This window comes from Mesocricetus auratus, unplaced genomic scaffold (genome assembly GCF_017639785.1).
Source record: "Mesocricetus auratus isolate SY011 unplaced genomic scaffold, BCM_Maur_2.0 Super-Scaffold_100008, whole genome shotgun sequence".
Taxonomy (NCBI): domain Eukaryota; kingdom Metazoa; phylum Chordata; class Mammalia; order Rodentia; family Cricetidae; genus Mesocricetus; species Mesocricetus auratus.
Window position 1 is genome coordinate 75,435,985 of NW_024429192.1, and position 22,978 is coordinate 75,458,962.

The 22,978-nt window shown below is 39.0% G+C and overlaps 1 protein-coding gene across 6 annotated transcripts in view; it reads right to left on the reverse strand.

Moving 5' to 3' along the window:
- Window positions 1-22,978, reverse strand: part of Prkdc (protein kinase, DNA-activated, catalytic subunit) — a 179,701-nt gene that overhangs the window by 65,498 nt on the left and 91,225 nt on the right. For all 6 annotated transcript variants that reach the window (XR_005879028.1, XR_005879029.1, XM_040751223.1 and 3 more), the window contains 12 exons: window positions 19,433-19,640; window positions 18,316-18,494; window positions 16,030-16,198; window positions 15,496-15,561; window positions 14,445-14,517; window positions 11,815-11,963; window positions 11,226-11,363; window positions 10,905-11,024; window positions 5,689-5,829; window positions 4,086-4,237; window positions 3,407-3,538; window positions 1,554-1,665 (listed from right to left, as the gene is read on the reverse strand). Coding sequence is in view for 4 of the 6 variants with exons in the window: in XM_040751223.1 (XP_040607157.1) it covers window positions 1,554-1,665; window positions 3,407-3,538; window positions 4,086-4,237; window positions 5,689-5,829; window positions 10,905-11,024; window positions 11,226-11,363; window positions 11,815-11,963; window positions 14,445-14,517; window positions 15,496-15,561; window positions 16,030-16,198; window positions 18,316-18,494; window positions 19,433-19,640 (1,639 nt within the window). In the remaining 2 variants the exon portion in view is untranslated. The remainder of the gene's footprint in view (window positions 1-1,553; window positions 1,666-3,406; window positions 3,539-4,085; window positions 4,238-5,688; window positions 5,830-10,904; window positions 11,025-11,225; window positions 11,364-11,814; window positions 11,964-14,444; window positions 14,518-15,495; window positions 15,562-16,029; window positions 16,199-18,315; window positions 18,495-19,432; window positions 19,641-22,978) is intronic.

A 22,978-nucleotide genomic window follows, 5' to 3' on the forward strand; every position in this document is an offset into this window, starting at 1 on the left:
ATGTTTATACAGTTCAAGACATATTTTATGTTGGGTACCTTGGTCAAATACTCACATTGAAATCAACAGATCCTATCAAGGACTTCCTGCAAGGATCACACTCATTTATCATTCATTACTACTTTTTTTTTTTTTTTTTTTTTTTTTTGGTTTTTCGAGATAGGGTTTCTCTGTAGCTTTGGAGGCTGTCCTGGAACTCACTTTGTAGACCAGGCTGGCCTCGAACTCACAGAGATCCGCCTGCCTCTGCCTCCCGAGTGCTGGGATTAAAGGCGTGCGCCACCAACGCCCGGTCATTACTACTTTTAAATATTCATTTGTATACTGTTGTTTCCCTCCCCCAAATCCCAGCTCTCTCAGAGCAGAGATGTGGCCTACCTATTTCCTGTTGTTTCTCTAAGGTCTAGAACCAATATGTAAGTCTTCAAAAGCAAGTACTCAGTATGGATGATGTTCTCAAGGAAGCCTTGTTGAAGTCATTAAAATACTCATTTCAGCTGTGTCTCCTCACAAATATGGATGACCATTACAACTGTTTAAAGGCATGAAGGCTAAATGGATAGGTTTTTCAACACAAACTTAAAAATTAAAAACCTTAATCACAACTTCTGTGACTTTAAATCTCATGTGGAACATTTTCATTATTTCACTGCTAATACATACAGTGTATCTGTTAACGCTGAGATTACAGATCAGCGTGGAGTGATCCCTGGCCTAAAAGGTATCTTTTGATTAAAAGTATTTAATCTGGTGACAGGACTAAATGGTCATTTTAGCAAGTAAAGAAAGAAAAGATCAGGCAAAGAGAAGACAGGACAGGCACACCCAAGGTAAGAGCCAGCATGGGGGTGCTAAGAATGGCTGGATGGGAAGAACAGGAGCCACTCTACTTTGGTTTTCATTTAGTTTTCAGATTCTTACACCAAATCTATACTAAATTTAAGTTATAAAATAATGCAAGACAAAGTAGGTATTAAGCAAAGATCTGAGTGATGAGAAAATAAAGCTAGGACTCCACTGTGACTTGCTAAGATGTGGTAAAAGTAAAGAACATCACACCTTCACACCTAACATCCAAGGGCATCACAATTATGTCCTAACAAGGTTGTTCTTGGGTCTTAAATTTGCAATCAACAGTGCTGAGTGCTGAGATATGGCTTCCCAATGTGTAGGAAAGAAGCAATGGATGCAGACCCAGTCCTAAACAAATCACTTATACCACTCCTTTCTAAGGCTCGGGGAAGATTATGAAAGGGTTGCAGGAAGTATATGAGGTGGAAGATAGCGTGAAGGGCTAGGAAATGGCATTCCCTAGACTTACTACAACCACTGCAGTCATTACCTCAGATAAATGACAGTTATTTGCACTGGGTCTATCTACATAAGACAGCTCTATTAACAAACAATCAGTCAAGGGATGCATGGTCAGGGCTCCACACTTTACCTCTGAACAACTGAAGGTAAGATTTTTGGAGATGGAGAACTGTCATTAGTTGTGTAACACAGGCAGACACAGGGTAATTACAATCACAAGCACACTGTGCAGCACTCACGTGTTTCCTCTCAGTAACATGCTGAAGAATAAGTCCTAGAACTTCCGCTGCAGCTGCATATACCTCTTTATACTTCACAAAGGACATGTTATTGACTAAAGCTTCAAAATATCTGTAATAAACAGAAAACAAGCATAAAAAAATCCATTGGAATGTTTGATAGAAAAATGTAACAATTCTCCTCCTGTCACATTAATAGGCAAACTGAGAAAATATAAATAGAAAATGTGAAGCAAATTGCTTGAATATAGATTTATGGGCTCTGGCATCATAACCATGAAAGTCTATTGTCCAAACCCTGGCAGCACTCCAGTAAGAGTTATAGCCCTCTGCGGGACACGAGAGAAAACTGCAGGAAAGAAAAGAGGGAGGATCTAAGACTATGATTCCCTGACACAAACAGCCACAGACATCACAATGTTGAAAATAAGAAGGTGATGCTCTGTGCAGGGAGTGACATATTAAATCTTGGCCTTTACAGACTCTTTGTGGTAACCCCTGGTGACGAAAACAAGGCTCACAAAGCTCACATTTGAAAACAAGAGTTTTTAGGTCTATGCTGAGCTACTGAAGTCACACTAGCTATACCAAGAGCAGCAGGTACAACCTGTCTAAGAGCCAATATTAATCAATCAGAATTGAAATTGCCCTCTTTCCCAATAGAAGTGAGGACTCAAGTGGGCAGGGCTGAGCCTACAGAACATTATATAGATAACAACTTCAAAAATCCTTAAGAGCAGGACAAGAAGTCAGGCATGGTGGTACACACCTTCAATCCCAGAACTTGGGAGGCAAAGGCAGGAGGAACTCTGAGTTTGAGGCCAGCCTGGTGTACGGGACCATATCCAGGATATCCAGAGCTACAGAAAAAAAAAAAAAGAGGCCAGTTCCTTTTGCCATGTTCTAAACTATCTTACTATAGCTTCTTTCCCCCACACTTCATACTCACCCTAGCCTGAATATGTGATTGCCATCAGGACAGGATAAACTGAGGCTGGAGCCCAGGACGAGAGCTATAGGAGCATCCCTCTTCATAGTCGAAACAGTTCAAATTCTCCCATAGAGACCAGAGTACTTACTAGAGCCAATGTTTAAAAGGTCAGTCTCAAAAAGAGGCGGGCAGGAGAGGAAGATCACTGGGTAAGAGAATTTGTTACACTAACAGAGTGACCTGAGCATCCACAGAAGCTGGGTATGACCACAAGCATATCCCAGGAACTGGCTGGCCATCCAACACAGATGAAATGGCAAGCTTTGGGCTAAGTGAGAGACCCAGTCTCAAGGGAATAAGGCAGAAAGTAATGAAAAGTCAACTGATGTCTTCCTCTGGCCTATGCATGTACATCCACGGGCAGGTGCGCTCACACATACAGGCATTACACACACACACACACACACACACACAGACAGACAGACAGAGAGAGACAGAGAGAGACAGAGAAGAAAATATTAAACAACTTCTGTTTACAGATATATACAGAAAATTACACTAATTAAAATTCTCTATTGCACTTCTTCGGTGTGTTTATGCCACAGCATGTGTGTGGAGGTCAGGGAGTAACTTGGGAGACTTGGTCCTCTCCTTCCATCATGTACATCCCATGGATCAAGCTCAAATCATCAGGCTTGGACACAAGCACCCTATCCTTGAGCCATTTTGCTAGGCCCAATTAATTTTTTTTAAAGCCTACATATCTTCTTCACACCAGATACATTTCTCCTTCCAAAAGGCCTATAAATTCAACCTTATAATTTTAGGTACAAGTGCCTGGTCCTTAACTGTATCAATACTACATTTGAATATCAAATCCAGAGACTTTATGAAAGAATCAAGTAGAAAGTACAGTACTTACTTGGTACTCACTATGTCACACTTGGGGTCATAGGGAGGCAAGTCATTAGCTATTACAATGCCCAATAATTGAATTCCTACAGAATTGTCTTTAGAATTAGGGTCCTTGTGGGAAAATTTTTCAAATATTAACCTGTAACAGCACAAGGGAGAAAATACAAATATATAATGAGTAAGAAACAGGAAGATTAAGCATTTTCTAAAGCAAATTTTCAGCTAAATAGTACAAGGAACACACAGACCTTCCCTCTTCCCCCACTTGTTAGTTCTTACCCATTCTAATAATTTGTCTCAATTCTGTCAGTTTATAGTAACTTTAAAATTTTAGCACTCGTCAAGCAAGGGTAAAAGTCCTCCAACTGGGCTGGCTAGTGCAGGGCAGTATACTCCAATTGCCCAGTGTGGAGTCAAAGTGATGGGAGGGTTAAAGACCAGGGTGGGGAGCCACTGAGCACCCAGCAATGCTTCTGGTATCAAACTCTGGAGTTGTGGTCTTATCAGAAGCAAAATTTACCTTGTAAATGGACTATAGCTCAGATTATTAATACAATTATTTTTTATTTTGATAATCCTTATTCCTGTTAATTCATATAATTATACTTCATTGTAGTTTACCATTTAAAACTTGCTACGCTTTGATCTTTTTCTACACAATACTGTAAAAATTAGCAAATATGTACCTGTAAGGGATGGAAAGACACTCCTTCCAGCATTCGACAAGGGTTTTAATAATTTCAAGGTTGTGTCTAAACACAGCTCTTTTGGGATGGAAGACATGTTCCATTAGAAAATAAAGCAATCGATTTGCTAACACTTCATCTTTAGGGACCCCCTGAAAACATATTAAAATTGTGTAAGATAAATAACATTCCATTCTGGAAGAATATCTCACCCTACCCCCATTTTGCTATTGTTTTGAAATAGGCTTCCATGTAGCACAAGCTAGCTTCAAACGTACTATATAGCTAAGGCTTCCCTTGAAGTACTGAATCTCGTCATACCAGTACGTCTGAAATAGTAAGCATACACCATAATGCCAAATACCCAATTCTAAATGAAACCTCACATTTTATTGAGGGATCTAGTTTCTGGTGAATCCCTAGTGGGTCTTCAATGCTGACTACAGACAATACCCTTCATTGGCAGGTAGTGGGAGAATTTGTGATTGCTCAGTGTGTGGCCTGGTGGAAAGAGCTATGATTAGGGCTCAAGCCCTAGTTGACCATATTCTTCATATTATTTGTCCATGGATCCACTCCCAGTCTCTGTCTGAGACCCTGACAGTGGTCCTGTCCAGGCCCTGTTGAGTCCTGAGATAAGGTGGGTAGGAAGTAAATCAGTAAAACTTGTTTCTACCAGTACCCACTGTACTTGGGCTCTTAGGCCTTTTTATATCTCTGAATCAATGAAGCTGCAAGAGACCTTTGTTCTGGGTCCCTCACTACTGTGCCTCCTGACACCAGCTTAGTTTTCTATCCCAGTGCTTCTGCTCATATCGCCACTTCCCTTTTCAATTCTGTTGCTATGCCAATGACAGGCAATTCCACATTCTCAAGTGTAGCTGAGCTCCTGATGGCTCTTGAGTTAATTAAGTACTCCAGTTCTTTCGTACTATTGGTCAGGCGATTAACTCCTTTATACATCAATACCAAGAAATTTAGATTTGGTTTATTGTGAAATAAACAAAACAAGAACAGACACAAAGACACGAAAAATCTGTACCAGTCTATATTAAGGATGGTGCATGTAATAAACTTATGTACACCTTTGTATACTATCTGTGTTCATGTTTACAAATGAATAGGCAAATCTCCATCACACCCACCTACTAGAATTCACACCATCTGCTCTAAGTGTAGTGCAATGGCAGTTCCTTGATAGTCACTCTCAACACTTTCATGGATAACAGTTAACACTATGAGAGTGAATAAACTATCATATAAGTGCCCCCAAACACAGGGACCTGAAGCACAGATGACATTCTCGATTATGGATATAATCTTAACAATTCTGTTACAATTCTAATCTCCTAGCACATAAAAGCAATAAACAAAAGGAACACCTAACCGTTTATTAAGAAAGGCAAGGTCAAAGGGATTATCAAAGTAGATAAAAGGTAAAAGCAATCTGTGATACAACGAACTGTAGGTTCATTATAGCAGTGCAACTATAGCTAATACAGCAACATTATGTCAAGAGGATATTAATGCAACCGACACTCCCTCTGTAGGGCATCATAAAAGGAATGATATATTACTACGTAAGAGAAGCAGTTTTCCTTACTGTAGGTGTAGCCAAGGCTGTCCAAGAGAGAACAGTAGCTACTATTTCTACCACCATGAAGTGAATTCCTTCTCCGTTGTTCTGGGAAACAGCCAGCTGTAGCAAAGGGCTGAGCCAGTGCTTTGCGTAAGGGCGAAAGACCTACAGAGAAAATTTAAATGCCAAGTATAGATAATTGTTCTGAAGATCAAAGTATTAATACTCACATAAATTCTACATTAGCTGACATTTTATGACTTGATATAAATCTAAAACAGTTGCTACTTCCAATTACCAAACATAATAAGATCCAATTCACTCTGAATTATCTCAAGGACTCCTAAATACTCAATGGAAATAGATTTATAATGGATCTTACTACTTAAAACTCAACAACTCTGTCTTAAGTAATATGCAGCTATACAAAATTATTTCAGCACATGTATAAAAATGTAAGAAATAAGGTTATAACAATCAGAAGACACAAGTACTTAAATATTTTCTTTTCTTCCTGTGTTCTAAGTCACTCTATTACAAACACAGTTTTAAGATCTCTGGAATCGCACCCACCAGGAGAGGTGAGTGCCTGGGTCCCTAGTTGAAGGACCCTACTCTAGGTCCGAATCACCCAGGGCATGTCCCATACCCCACCTTCTCCCACTGAAGCCCGGGAGAGCGGGGTCCAGCTTTCCCACACCACAAACCATCTCCCAGAACATCTGTGACCACTGGAGTCTTGGCCATGCTTATACCTAGAAGAGCTCCATAGCTGTCCAGTAGAGGCACAGACCAACCTGCACCATGAGAAGAGTGACCACCTAAGCCACAGGCCCCATCTACACTAACTGAACGAAGAGGGACATCCTAAACACAGGCCCCAACTGCATCCACTGCAGGAGGATATAGGTAGGTGACAGTGTAAGAATACATTCAACAACATAAAGAGCAATATGGCATCACCAACAACTCGGGGTTCTATACTAGGGAAACCTGACCATCACAACACAGATGAAGCAGAAGAAAATGACCTTAAAAACAACTTTATGAAGATGATAGAGGCCGTTAAAGAGGAAACGAGAAAATTGCCTAAAGAAATGGAGTAAAGACAAACAAAAGAATGGAAGGAATCATCAAATCCTTTAAAGAAAGCAAGGAAAGCCAAGAAAAAAACAAACAGATGAAGGCAATAGTTAAAAGTGTTGAAGACTTGAAAACTGAAATAGAGGCAACAAGGAAACACAAACAGAGGGAATGCTGCAAATGAAATATCTGGGTAAACGATCAAAATCTAAAGATGCAAGCATCATCAACAACACAAGATATGGAAGAGAGAATCTCAGTCTTTGAAGATACTACAGAGGAAATAGATTCATCTACCAAAGGAAATGGTAAATCTGGGACACCATAGAAAGATCAAACATAAGAATATAGAAGGTGAAGAAGTCCAGTTCAAAGGTGCAGAAAACAAAATTTGTTAATCACCATATAAAAAAACTGAAAGAAAAAATACCACACGATCATCTCATTAGATGCTGAAAAATCCTTCAACAAAATCCAACACTCCTTCATGATGCAGGTCTTGGAGACACCATGGATACAAGGAACATTCCTAAACATAATAAAGGCAATGTACAGCAAGCCAACAGCAAACATCCAACTAAATGGAGAGAAACTCAAAGTGATCCCAATAAAATCAGGACCAGGACAATGTTGTCCACTCTCTCATTTCTATTCAATGTTGTACTTCAAGTTCTAGCTAGAGCAATAAGACAACAAAAGGATAACAAGGGGATGCAAATCGGAAAGGAAGAAGTCAAACTCTGGCTATTTGTTGAGGATATGAGCTTATACATAAATGACCAGAAAAATTCTACCATGGAACTCCTACAGCTGACAAACACCTTGTAATGTGTCAGGATACAAGATTAATTTAAAAATATCTGTAGCCCTCCTATATATACAGATGATAAACAGGCTAAGGAAGAAATCAGAGAAACATCTCCCTTCACAATAGCCACAAACAACATAAAATGTCTTGAGGTAATTCTAACCAAACAAGTAAAAGACCTGTATGACAAGATCTTCGAGTTTTTAAAGAAAGAAATTAAAGAAGTCAGAAAATGGGAAGATCTCACATGCTCTTGGAAAGGTAGGATCAACATAATAAAACTGGCAATCTTACCAAAAGCAATCTACATATTCAATGCAATACCCATCAAAATCCCAGCACAATTCTTTACAGACCTCAAAAGAACAATACTCAACTTCATATGGAAATCAAAAAACATGAACAGCCAAAACAATCCTGTACAATAAAGGAACTTCCAGAAGTATCACCATCCCTGACTTCAAGATCTACTATAGAGCTATAGTAATGAAAACAGTTTGGTATCAGAAACAGACAGGTGGACCAATGGAATTAAATCAAAGACCTTGATATTAATCCACACACCTATGAACACCTAATTTTTGACAAAGAAGCTAATGGAAAAAAGAAAGCATCTTCAACAAAGTTGCTGGCATAACTGGATGCTGACATGTAGAAGAATGAAAATAGATCCATATCTATCCCCTTGTATAAAACTTAAGTCCAAATGGATAAAAGACCTCAACATAAATTCAGTCACACTGAACCTCTTCGAAGAGAAAGTGGGAGGTACTTTTGAATGCACTGGCACAGGAGGCCACTTCCTGAATATAATACCACAGACACTGAGAGCAACAATTAATAAATGGGACCTCCTGAAATTGAGAGGCTTTTATAAGGTAAAGGACATAGTCAATAAAACAAAATGGCAGCCTACAGAAGGGGAAAAGATCTTCACCAACCTCACATCTGACAGAGGGGCTGATCTCAAAAATATACAAAGAACTCAAGAAACTAGTCAGCAAAATCCCAAATAATCTAATTAAAGAATGGGTTACACATCTAAATATAGAATTCTCATCAGAGGAATCTCAAATGGTGGAAAGGCAGTTAAGGAATTGCTCAACATCCTTATCCATCAGGGAAATGCAAATCAAAACAACTCTGAGATACCATCTTTTACCTGTCAGAATGTCTAAGATCAAAAACACTAATGACAGCTTAAGCTAGAGAGCATGTGGAAAAAGGGGAACACTCCTCCATTGCTGCTAGGAATGAAAACTTGTATAGCCACTTTGGAAATCAGAAAATTGGGAATCAATCTACCTTAAGATCCAGCAATACCACTCTTGGGCATATACCTGAAGGAGACACACTCTTATATCAAGGTCATTTGTTCAACAATGTTCATAGCAGCATTATTTGTAATAGTCACAACCTGCAAGAGACCTAGATGCCCCTCCATCAACAACAGTTAAAGAAAAGGTGCTACATATATACAATGGAGTACTACTCAGTGGTAAAAAACAATGACATCTTGAACTAGATGAAACCATCCTGAGTGAGGTAACTCAGACACAGAAAAACAAACACGGTATGTACTCACTCATAAGTGGATAGTAGACATAGAGCAAAGGATAAGCAGCCTACAATCCATAACCCCAGAGAAGTTAGGAAACAAGAAGGTGAAATAGAGAAGATCTGAGTAAATTGGAGTGTAGGGAGAAGGGGGGAGAGCAATAGGAGAGTGGGAAAGGGAAATGTGGAGGGGGGAGAAGAACATGAGGGATGGGGAAGGTCAAGTTGGGGGAAGGACAGAGAGGGAGAGAGGGGAAAGAGATACCTTGATATCCTTAGTGTAGGAACTGGTTTTTGCAGACCATTCCCTATGGAGGAATACCTTGCTCAGTCTAGATACATGGGAGAGGGACTTGGTCCTATGCCAAATGATATGACAGACTTGGATGACTCCTTATGAGAGTCCTCACCCTCTCTGAGGAGTGGATGGGGTAAAGGTAGTGGGAGGAGTGGAAAGATGGGAGGGAGAGAGAACTGGGATTGGTATGTAAAATATGATTTTTTAAAAGGCAAAAAACAAAAAACCCACAAAAAAACCAAACCAAAAAAAAAAAAAAACCCCTCTGGAATCTAAGTCAGAGTACCAGACCCCAAGTCCCATTGAATTATTTTAGAAAATGAAGAATGCAACTTTGATGTAAAAGAATTATAATGGAAATTATCTTCCAATCTTCCCATCTTCTCCTTTTCAAGGAGATGCCCATAAGAACAAATATATCTAGCATATTCTATGTGTATCTCTAGTTTTACTATAAACTGTACACATATGAAATTCTTTATCATGGCATTACAGTGTAACAAACACCTAAAGTCTGGAATGTTAAAAATCATTGTAAATATGTTTGTTGTCTAAGGCAAAAACTGTTTGGGTTAACTCCTTCTGTAGACCAGTACCCTAAGTGTTCCAGTCTACAGACAGACGTAAAACAGGCTCCAGGAACATGTCCAAGAAGCCTCCCTAGGCCCTCACTTTTACCCCTGTAAATGTCGTGTGGCAGTGTAACAGCCAACAGTGCCCAGATCACCTGTGGTAGCTATCAAATCAGCACTTGAAAGAGCATGAGCAAGAAGACATTTGTGGTCCCTAATATTATGGACTGAACTGTATGCTTCCCCAAATCTCTTGTCTTCCAAAGAAACTACAAAAAAAGGCCTTATTTGCAGACAGAGTGTTTCTTTATACAGGTAATTAAGTCAAAGTGAGACATTAAAGGAGGCTGCAATCCACCACACTGAGTCCTTATAAAAATGAAATTTGAAGACAGAAACACTAAGGAGGCAGTATGAATATAAGAACACCAACTCCATGAATAGAGTGCCTGAGGCTAGTATAGGATCAGATGAGCCAGCTCTGAGAACACCTGGATTTTGGATGTCTGGTCTGCAGAGACATTGCTTCAGAAGCCTCACTGTTTACTGGTGGGGCATACACCTTCCTGAAAACTGTTATATGCAGAAAAACTAATACATTTACTTATTACCTAGATAAAGATAGCTATTTTTCATAAGTTAACAGGAATATTTTCACCCATTTTGTTTACTGTGACAGTAAACAAAGAAGACTACAGCTTTAGGAAGTTACCAAACACGCTGTATAGAAAGTTTACTTCCAACTCCCAATACTAGTCAACACATTTGACAAAAGGTTTCTGAATAAGTGTATAAATGTTGTTGGCCAATTTTATGCAAGAACAGTTCCATGTTCTATTTCTTTAAAGCTTGTTTTCTTGTGGTGTTTCCAAATAGATGCTCATAACTGCACAGAACTGTTAAGAAAAATAAAATTTCATACCTCTTCTGTATTAATAACAAGTTTGGCTAAGAAGAGACGGATATTTAAAGATACCAATGGATTTCCTAGTTTGTCATGAAGAAATTTCATCCAAGGAGGAAGATCTTTTGGTTTTGAATCCTGAAATAAAACACAAACTTAATATGAAAAGTGGAGTAAAAGAACATCATATTTTGCTATTATAAGAAAATGAGAAAGATGTGAAGAACAAAGAATCTCTCTTTAACATGCACTGTGATTTAGTCAATATAGAACGTTAATCCCTAAAGTGACACCAAAGGGTAACATTGAGAAAAATATATAAGATAAGGAGAAAAATACCTCTTCTCTACTAGGTGTAATCAGATTTTTCTGCATGTGCTTAATCAGGGCTGTCATGGTAGCCATGCATTCATGTTGGTTAAGTTCATCCATTTCTAACTCCAGGATGTCACCTTGGGTCATGGGATCTTGATGTTCCTATGAAGAAGAACTGTTAAATGTCAGTGGATATGAGAAGCTCAATAAGGGGCAATAGTTTAAAACAATAAAACTTAGCTAAAAACAATAATACTCACTATGTTTTAATAATTAACTAAAAAGTAAACAGAACTTCAAGTTTTCCTTACATTCTAGGCACATATGCTCTCAATTAGATTCTGCCAAGGCACACCTCGGTTTCCCATCTCTGTTGCTACCACAGCTCTATCTCTATGGTCACTCCTGTGAGGTCTTGATCTAACTGATGAAATCTGATTACTGAGTTAACAGTGAAAGACCTGGCTTAGATCCTGAACGTTCTCCAAATCAACATTACTATTCCAGGGTTACTGAGACTGATGGAAAACCTGATTCCCTAGTAATTACAAGGTACAACAGTAACTTTCATTATAAATTTTAACAACACCCTTAATATGTGAAATGTGATCACCCGTCTCTGAAAATGGCCAGTGGTAGGTTTATGATCTTGAGAGCTATACGAATAGCTCTGAACTCCAGTTGAGAAATCAAATTGACTCATTTCTTCACTTAGGCTACTGTCTGCCAAATATGACAATGAAGACATATAATGAGGACTGCCTGAAAAATAAACAGAAAGGATATATATTTGTACTCAAATATAGCCAATAAGAAATATGTTTCACACAACTCAAATCATACTGAAATTAAAGGATAGTTCAGCTAAGGTTTTCATCAATCCTGTGACTTTCAGTCCACTGTACAGATTAGCAAAAAGAACCTAGGAAAAAGCTTCCTTATTTTTGACACTATAGAGTAGCTAAGTTACTGTCATAAACAAACAAATCTAGTTAAACTGGATGCAATTTTTAATAGAAATACTTACTAACATTTTGATTTATATTTTTCTCATCAAATATAACACAGATAAAGGAAGACATACTAATGAAAAATAGCTAATCCAAAATATGTCAGGTTTAGAAAATAGGTTCAAATTTTATCTCCAATTGAAAAATAATGTTACAAAAAAAAAGTAAGTGTACAAACACACATCAGAACAAGAAGCAAGTGAAAGGACAGAAGACAATGTTTAACCAGTGAGGCCGGGAACAGCCTCTTTGACAAGTTAACATTAAAAAAAAATGCTCCAAGGCATGTTAATACCTCCAGCTGAGATTATTAGGGGGTCAAAGCACATCTAGGGTCAACAAGCATAGACAGGACTGCTATGATGCTGGAATGGAATGGGAAGCAGAGAGAATGGCAGCTGTGACAGGCACCAGGCCAGAGACCTTGGCAGCTCTGTTCTAAGGGAACTGCAAGGAGCTGAGAAGTTTAGAAGAGGGTGGCATCAGGGCAGGGCATACATACAGACTGCTGAATATATTTAATAACCCAGTCACAAAAAGAGAAACATGGCATGTACTCTCTCATGTATGGATTTTAGACATAGATCTGGGGGGTGCCAGCCTACAATCCCATGGCCAGAGTGTCTGGGAAACAGAAACTTCATTTAGTGGCTGATCGAAGAAGAGGCAGACTCCCTCAGTTAAGTACTGAGCTGAACTCAAGAAAGCCAGTAACAGAGAGGGAGGATTGATGACCAAAGGGATTAAGACTGGGCTGGTTTGGGCTGGAGAGATGGCTCAGAGGTTAAGAGCACTGACTGCTCTTCCAGGGGTCCTGAGTTCAATTCCCAGCAACCACATGATGGCTCACAACCATCTACAGTTCAATCTGGTACCCTCTTCTGGCATGTAGGCAGAACACTGTATATGTAATAAATAAATAAATAAATAAATAAATAAATAAATAAATCTTTAAAAAAAAAAAAAGACTGGGCTGGTTTAACCCCCAGAAACAGTTAACCTGACAAAGGTTAACTCTTGAATCCCAGGCATCAGCCTGGGAATCCAGCATGGGACTGATCAAGACCCCCTGAATGTGGGTGTCAGTGAGGAGGCCTAGGCAATCTATTGAGCCTTGGGCAGCAGATCAGTACCCATCCCGAGTATACACACGGACTTTGGACTCCCATCCAACAATGTGAGGTGCACTCTCACCCTAAACTCTTGGGGAAGGGTCTAGGCCCTGCCCTATATGAAATGACAGACTATGGACACCCCCATGGAGAGCCTCACCCTCCCTGGGGAAATGAGGGGATAATGGGGGGGGTTGGGGGGAGGGCATGGGAGAAGGGGAGGGAAAGGGAGAGGGACCTGGAACTGACTTGTGAAGCAACCTTGTTTCTTATCTAAATTTAAACTGAAAAATAAATAAATAAATAAAAAGAGCTGCAGATGGCAGCATGTTTTATAAAAATGGAAAACGATTATTACTGGAAACAATTTGGTAAGTCAATAAAAAGAAATATTATTTTGCAAAAAAAAAAAAGAATGCAACTCATGTTCAGACAACAAAACACATCAGCTTCCACATGGGAAAAAAATAACCAAACTAAATTTAAAGTATTTAAAGTATTTCTATTTACGCAAAAAAAAAAAAAATGACATTTCTGGGCATGGTGCCACAAACCTTTAACCCCAGGATTATGGAGGTAGAGTTGGTAAGTGGATCTCTGTAAGTTTGAGGTCAGGCTGATCTACATAGTTACAGGGCAGCCTGGATTACATACCAAGATCATGTTTCAAAAAAAGAAAAAAGAAAAAGAAAAACACGACATAGCATTATTACTATATGTTTGCATGCAGTGTTTGTGTATGGGATGGTGTGTGCGTGTATCCAGGCAAGTGTGTACCATGGTGTGTGAGTGAAGGTCAGAGAATTCCTTTTAGGGGGAAGGTTTTCTCCTTCCACTTTGAAGAGACTGGTCTCTTGATTCTGCTGTTGCACTGTGTACCAACTGGCCTGTAAGCATCAGGGTGATTGCAACATCTCCCTGCAGAAGTGCTTGCATTGCAGATGTGCACCACTGCAGTCAGCTTTTTGACATAGATTCCAGGGTTTAAACTTAGACCACAAGGTTTATGATGCAAGAATTTTTTTTTATTTACTGAGCCATCTTGCTGGCCACTCTTTTTTTTTTTCATAAGCAAGTATCAACTACTTGAAGCATTCTAAATCATTCTGAAAGCGTCCTACCTGAAACCCCATTTGCCGCATCCCTGGCCTCTTTCCTAATTTCAATGTACTTTTTCTTCCTTTCCATAGGAACCTATCAGGTAAAACACATATAACATTTAAAATGTTTTAGAATTGTGGTCACATCTCTTGTTTTAGTAATAGACATTTTTGTGAAATTTTAAAGTATTCAAAACCATTCATAAAAAGAAACTTGTATGTGTTTTCAAGAATAGCCTTTCCCATAGATTTCTCCAAACCTAACTGAAACACTTAGCTTGGGTATGGTTCTCTGCTTGGTACTTTTACAGGCCTGCATTATTGACAGTTCTCACTTGACTTTGGAGCCTAAGTTTCCTCAACTAGACACCTTACAGTGCTTTGCAGGGTAACACAGCAAGGGTCCATGCTTAGATTAGCCTGGGCAATTTGTTAATTTTGTTTTCATTCTTTCAATGTATGCCTGGGAAAAGATCCTGTTCTTACTACGAAAGAGCACATTCAGGAGCATGGATGAGACACTGAGACGCTCAGGTCAATGACTGAGGGAAGTAAACAGCCCACGGAATGCAAGCTTAGTACTTTGCCAGCTTCCACTTGCAATGGGATGTGAAAGCAGCAGCCATCATTTCTCACCCACAGCAGAGGCTGCAAGCAGAGCTGAGATAACCAAATGCATCCCGCCAGATGCAGCATGTTTTCCAGCTTTTCTTCTGACGTCCCATGGTCCAGGTTACCCAATCAGGGCCATATTTATCAGTATAAATACTAATTTGTTTTGGAGGAGAAAATCACTCAGATATCAAGTTATTTTTATTAACATTGCCTTCCTTTCACAATCAAGAGGAGGAACAGTTAAATTCTGATGAATACCGTTACAGCCATGTGAGCAGACACTTCAAACTGCCAACTGCTAGACTTTATAGTTGCCAGTTTCATAAGAACACAAAAGTAACTGATTTTGGAATTGAGAGCAAATGAATACTTAACATGTTTAAAATATACCCTGCTTTTTTCTATAAGCATTTGATAATATTTTTAACTTAGAAACAAAATTGAAAATTGTACTTACCTCGACTTCTATAGGAAATGTGTAGCAACGCTTCAGGTCTATCAAATTTTCAAAAATTAACAAGTTCTATAAAAAGAAAAACCTATATGAAAATATCTGACTTTATGACTAGTAATACTAAAAGAATAATTCTACTTGATGAGTCACAGAAGACTGGGGGTATAAATCAATTGGTAGTACCTGCCTAATATCTATAAGACTCTGGGCTCTATCCTTAGCATCACAAGGCATAGTGGTAGGTAACTGTAATCTCTTGGGGGGGGCGTGGAGACAGGAGGATTAGAAGTCTAAGGTCATGTTGCTACAGAGTGAATTTGAGGCAAGTCTTGGATACATGAGAACCCATCTCTAAGATACTCACTTCCATTCCTAATTACACACACCCCAAATCCGAGAAGCACTTCAGAGTCAATCCCCTTATACTTAATATTACAGGAGGGTGGAAAATATGATATAAATTTAATGGATAAAAGTTTAAGTGGTAAAATCCTACAATGTCAGTCAGGAACAGGGAACATCCCTGGGAATACTCACCTTTTCTGGTTTTTCACTAAACAGGAAACCTTGATAAAATTTCAACTCATTGAAGACACAGCATATCACAGAAATGGCACAGTTGTATGCAGCACAATGATAAAGTCTTCTCTTCTCCAGCAACTGGCTCTCCCCTGCCATGTTCTCTGTAAAGGCATCATGGCATGACCTACAAATGAGAGTAAGGTTGGACATCACCTTACTTAATGTAGACATTAGTACTTAAATCAGTAGCTATTAGACAGTAGGACTGAAGTCAGTTTAGCCAATCTCAAGTATCATGCTTCTCCCAGCACAGTACTAGGCACATTACTATCTTATAGCACAGGCCATGTGCGTGAATCTGCAAACACAGTGTTAAGTCAAAAAGCACACTCAAGACAGGGAAGCAAGAATATGGATCAACAACCCAATCTGAGGCACTAACAAAAGACTTAAGGGAAAAATACCTGTGCTAAGGGTTTGGGGTTTTTTTCTTGTTGTTGTTGTTATTTATTTTTAATGTGTTAGAGGTTGTTGAGAGAAAGGGTCTCACAGTGTTGCTGAGGGGGCCTTTAATTCCTGTGCCCAAGAGCTCCCCTATCTATGTAAGATTCCCAAGGGTCTCCCACATGCATGTTACTGTGCAAGAATTAAACTGAACTTTGAAATGTAAGTTAGCTAAAGGATAAATGTATGTAGATATTATGAGCAGAGAGGAGTGACACTTAGAAAAACTGTGTAGAATATCAGGAGGATGTAGATGCAATAACTTCTTGGGAAACGAACAAGGTGAGTCTACGTTCTACACTATGAGGTGTGCATTTCATCCTGCAGGGTGGGTTCAATAAGCTACTCAGATAGCCACTGCTTTTCAAAAAAAAGGTTTTCTTGAAACAACCAGGCTTATGTATCTAGAAATAATTTATGACTTGTTCACAGTATGGTAAGAGAGCTGCCACAGACTACATGATCTACAGACCCTGCAATATTTACACCCTGGGCCAGCCCTATTGCTGAAGACAATAGATTAGATTTACATTCCAGTTGATTATGATTCTGCCATCATGAAAAAGGAAAGAAAGACAAGCCTAGCACAGAACTAATTCAGAATGAAACAACTGCAATAGCTTAAAAGGCAGCCCAGATGTTAGAACAAGACCACACAAAAGGTAAGAGACATAAGTGTATTATTTTCAGGAGCACTACAAGGGTCAAACTGACTATATTTGGTTACCACCTGGTTATTAATGAAGGTTAGGGACAGTCAAGTGGAAAAATGAATGCAACTCCTAGATTTTTTGCATATAAAAATGGATAGATGGTGACATCATCCACTGAGAAGACTAGGGTGAGAAGGAAGAATGCATGTCTGAGATGCAAAAGGAGACACAGTAAAGTCTGTCCAATCTGGGAGGACTTCATTAGAAGCCTACTTTTAGAGAGCCTTTAAATTTCAAATGATGGAAAAATATAATTTCTTACTGTAATTCATGCTACTGAAATACATTAATATATTAATCCACTCAGAGGAGAAGTAGTAGGAAAAATGTGAAAGATTAATAGAGTTTAAATCTGAGCTCTTAACTTGTAAGGCAGACACTATCACAGAGCTCCAGCCGAGAGTTTTATTCTTTATAAAAACGTATGTACGTGGCTGTAGTAACATATTATTTATAATTTAATAAAGCTTGCCTGAAGGATCAGAACACAAAGTCAGCCACACTAGATACCCACAGTAGTTGGGAAGTGGTGAGCACACACCTTAAATTCCAGAACTTGGGAAAACAGGGGCAAACGGATCTCTCTGAGTTCAAGGCTACCCAGGCTATAGGAGACTGAATCAATCTAAAAGAGTAACAGAGCTCACACCTTTAACCTGAGCACTAGAGAGGTATATAAGGAAGATGCAAAGGGTCTCATGTGGCAATTGGTCTCCAGTCACATTGAAGAGAGCATAGCAGTCTAGGAATCTGAGGCTTGGTGGGGAGCAATGTAGTCTGGAGATGCAATCTGAGGTTCTGGAGATGCAATCTGAGGTTTGGTGAATCACCCCTTCAGTCTGAGCAGGGGTAAGAAATTCAGTTCTCAGAACACACATAGCACTTACAACCATCTGTAACAACACTTCTAGGGTATCTGATGCCTTCTCTTGACCTCCACAGTTACCAGGCATGCACGGGGTACACATAAATACACAGGACAAAAACAAACAAACAAACAAAAACCTGTAAAACTAAAATGAAAAATGTCTAATTACCTTAAATATTAATAAATCAAATATAACCACAAATTAAGTAAGCTTACTTAAGAAGTATCTTTGTAAGTTCATTTCCTTCTGTAACAGAGGAGCCATGGAAAGCTTGATTAATTTTAGATTCTTTAGAGTGAACATCATCTTTTGAAAGACGAGAATACATCACAGCTAGCATCTTGTAATAGCACATCTTCTTGGTGATTTGTGTGTCAAAGGTAAATTCATTTACCTGAAAAGATGTAACATCTTTGGTCTTATCAAACATAAAAACATCATGTTCAAAACATCACATTTAATTCTTAATGCCATTCAGATAGAAAACAATCTTGACAAAGAGGTAAATTACTTCAATAAGAGTGGTTTTTTTTGTCCTGGATTTCCAATGTGGAAACAACATTGTTCTATGTCATACTGAGTAAAACAGGAATTAACACAAAATGTCCACCTAGTAAGCCCAGAATATATGATATTTGTTAAGTCTTATTCAAGCCACGGGAACAGCAGGTGAAAATACAAAACACAAAACATAAAATTTTACCTATTTTGATGTTGTTATTTATAATGAGTCATTTGGTTATCTGTATTTACCAATAGGAATCTCAGAGAGACTGATGATACTCCACCATCATTTTATTAAAATTGTCTGGAGAATGCTCAACCCCTGGAACCTAACTTTTCATATGACAAAAATGGATGTTATGGTAATTATTAAGTTGAAGGCATTGAGGAGGGGTGGTTAGATTGGCTTTACTAGGTGGGAAATCAAATTGCATGCAAGTGAAGCAGATCAAGATTAGACAGACAGGAAAGGGCAGCATGATGGAGGCAGAGATAGAAACAACACCAGAACAGACCAGGGGATGTCAAAGCCATGGGAGGCATGAAAAGACAAGGAAAGTCTTTTCTACAAAAAACAACTGAGAAAAACATGGCCTACAAACATGACCTTGGCCTGGTGTAACTGAACACAGACTTGGGCATCCAGACAGAGAGTATACCTTTGCTATTCTAAGCCATTGTGGGGTCAGTCAGTTGCTACAGGAAAGTAGCATGGATCCATGTGCCCACAGATTGCTATTGGATGCAGAGGGAATGTTCCCTGAACAAGAGCCCATCTGATTGAGCCCACAGTGCTGCCCAATATCCTTACTACTATGGATGATATACCTTTATAAATCTGGACTTCAACACATCAATGGCATCCACCACAATTCTGCTAAAGAACTCTTTCAATGTGTCCAAGTCACAGTGCCACAGTAAGGTGAGGAGAGAACGATCTACAAATGCTTGGCGAGTAACATTTGAAGGTAGGTCATCCTTCCGGAACATTGTATACACGCTTTGCAGAAGGTTTAATTGTGTGACATATGGACTCCTAAGAAAAAGAGATGAAGTAACATGCCTTGAGCAAGTACTTTGTATGCTCCAGTAATTATTAATTACAAAATAGCAAAGAATCCGAACAGCCCATGGTAGAAGGAGGTAACAGACTCAAAATATTATCTTTTGACTGCCACAAATACGCTGTGACACAAGTATCCTACCTTTACACATAAGCAACAATAATAAATAAAATTATAGTGAAATAAAAGAAAACTAAGTCTAAAAAAAAGCCAATTCTAGTTTAAAATAAATTTGAAAGAGAGGGTATGTAGTCGGGTTTGGAGGAAAGAAAGGGAAGGGAGAAATATAAATATACTCTCAAAAACATAGTAAAAATGAAACTATTAAAAAACAAACAGCTGAGCTTGGTGGTACACAACTTTTATCCCAGCACCTGGCAGGCAGAGGCAGGTAGATAAATCTCCGTGAGTTCCAGGCCAGCCTGGTCCCAGTATAGTACATTAACCATCGTCTCATACATCCAGGTGTGCTGTATCTTCACCATCACCTAACACACCCGGTGTGCTGTATTTTTACCTGACTCCAATGGAAACACTATGTGATCTCTCTTATCATTTCTTGTTTGTCACAAGGATTATTAGAAATATGGAACTAATTAGTTATTGAGAAATATTTTCAGATGTCCCAAATTTCCGTCTGTTGTTGATTTCTGGTTTACCAGTCATTATGGTCAAAGAATAAACTTTATATGTTTTAATGCTTGAAATTTATTAAGAATTATTTGTATGTGGTTGGCAAAATGGCCTAGTGGGTAGAAATACCTGTTTCTGAACCTGAGGACCTGAGTTCAGTCCCTGGGACCCCCATGGTGGAAGGAGACTCCTGAGAGTTGTCTTCCGACCCCCTCCCCTATGCACTGTGGCACATATACCAACACCTGCCCCCTCACACAAATAAATAAGTAAACAGAAAGTGGCATTTACATTTTAAAAAGAGAGAGAACTGTTTGTTCTAACTTAAGGAATATTTCACATATGCTCTGCTACTGTGACAATGTTACATGGTTAGCTAATTATGATTTCTTTAAAAAGTGTCAATAAAAATGAATAAACTATCATTTCATGCTACAACGTAGATGGAGTTAAAAAAGAAAAACATTATGTTGACTCAGAAATTCAGAAGTGATAAAGGCATATACTTTTATTCTCAGCATCTGGGGGGCAGTGGGAGCTGGACCTCTAGCAGTTTGAGACTAGCCTGACTGACAGTGAGCTCCCAGTCGGGGCTGCCACACAGCAAGACCCTGACAAATAAAACTAAACAGGGGAAAGGGGAGAGAGTTCATTTACCAAAAAAATGTTTAGAAAAGACAAGTTAAAAAATATAAGAAAAGCAAATTTGTGGTTTCCTGAGCTGAGGCTTGGGATAGGTTCTCTAATGATCCTACTAAATCAAGTCCCTAAAAATCAATACTGAATAATAGTATTTTTAAATGTGTGTGGCAGAGGCAGGCGGTCATGTTGTACCAGCACTCAGGACGCAGAGCAGGTAGGTCTGAGGCCAGCCTTGTCTACAGAGTGAGTTCCATGACAGGCAGTGCTACTCAGAAAAAGCCCTGTCTTGCAAAACAACAACAACAATTCAGTAAAATGTGTGTGGTAGTTTAAATGAGAATTGCCCCCATACACTTACATACACTTACATATTTGAACATTTGGTTCACAGTTGGTGGATTGTTTAGGAATGATTAGGAAGTGTGGGGATGAGGGGAGGATATGGGGGAGACATGCAGGTGAGCAGAATTGGGGTGCATGATGTGAAACTCCCAGAGAATCACTAAAGAAGTTAAATTTAATAAAAAAAAAAGATTAGGAGGTATGGCCTTGCTGGGGAAGGTGTTAGGGGGCTGCACTTTGAGGTTTCGCAATCTCTCTGCCTCTAGAATGCAGATCAGGATGTAAACTATCACTTATTGCTCCAGCACTGTGTCTGCCTGCCTGTCGCCACAATTCCCACCATGACTGATCATGAACTAACTCTCTGAAACTGCAAGCATGCCGCCAACTAAAGGCTTTCTTCTATAAGTTGTGTTGGTCATGGAGTCTTTGCACAGCAACATAACAGTAACTAAGACATTGGGTGAAAAAATGGTATGTAAAATGTAACATGGTCCCAGGACAAACAGTGGGAATCAATTTTCCCCATTCTAAGATATGGGGCCTAAGACTGAATTCAGGTTAAACTTGGAGGCAGGTCCCTAACCTGATGAATCAATATTATCAGCTCTAAACTGTAACTCTTAATTCAAAAGGATATTTACAAATTCAATGTATGTAAATACTAACTACAAATGTATTGTCATACTTAGAAATAGTCATCACATTAAAATACTTACTTTAAAAATTAGCAATCAGCACGTAGCTCTCTGACCTCATCAGAGTTTCTTTGTGCAGTGGATGGTGGTTAACACAAAAATTCACAAGTAGTCAAAATGCAGACATCTAAGTAACTGAGGAGTGTCTCAGCCATAAAAGGGACATCAATATCACGCCCGTCCCCAAGGCTAAGAGACCATCTTAGAAAGGAGGCAGAGAGATGACAAAGCTAGAGGTGGGGAAGGACTGGATTAAAACTGTTTTCTGACTGCTGTACTCATGAACTTATAGCAGCTGTGGTTTCCTATGCAAGATCTGAGAGAGCCATTCTAGCATGGGATAGAAAGGGGTTCATGAGTTCCCACCTCTAACTGAGGAGCTATGTACAGTTGATGACTTCTATGCAAGAGACAAGTTAAGGGTGTGGCTCCTGGTGGAGAGACCACACTTCAGTGGATGGTCCCCATAACCAGAAATAAGAAATTTGAGTAGATGGGTTAATAAAAAAAGGGTACCACATTGTTGGGTTGGGGGAGGTCTGTGTGTGGTGAACAGAAGAGGAGGAGCTGAAGGTGAATATAATTAAACTATAAAGAATTAATAATACTATTTCTTACAAAAACCAGACAAGTATGCCTCATTTTTCTACACTGTATCGCTTCAGAATACATCTTTTTATTTGGCTGTCAGAGACAGAGTTTCTATGTGTAGCCCTGGCTATCCTGAAACTCACTTTTGTAAACCAGGCTGGCCTAGAACTTGGAGATCCACCTGCCTGTGACTCCCAAGGGCTGGGATTAAAGGTGTGTGCAATACTACCACCTGGCCCAAAATACATTTTTTTAAAGGGCAGAAATAAAATGTAGCTAAGGTAGCATAGGATGACCCTGAACTTGTGATTCTCCTGCCTTTATTTTTCAAGCCCTTCAGTAAAGGGTATGTACTACTAATTTGTATTTTAGTTATTGGAACTGTCCTAGTCATGAAGGTACAT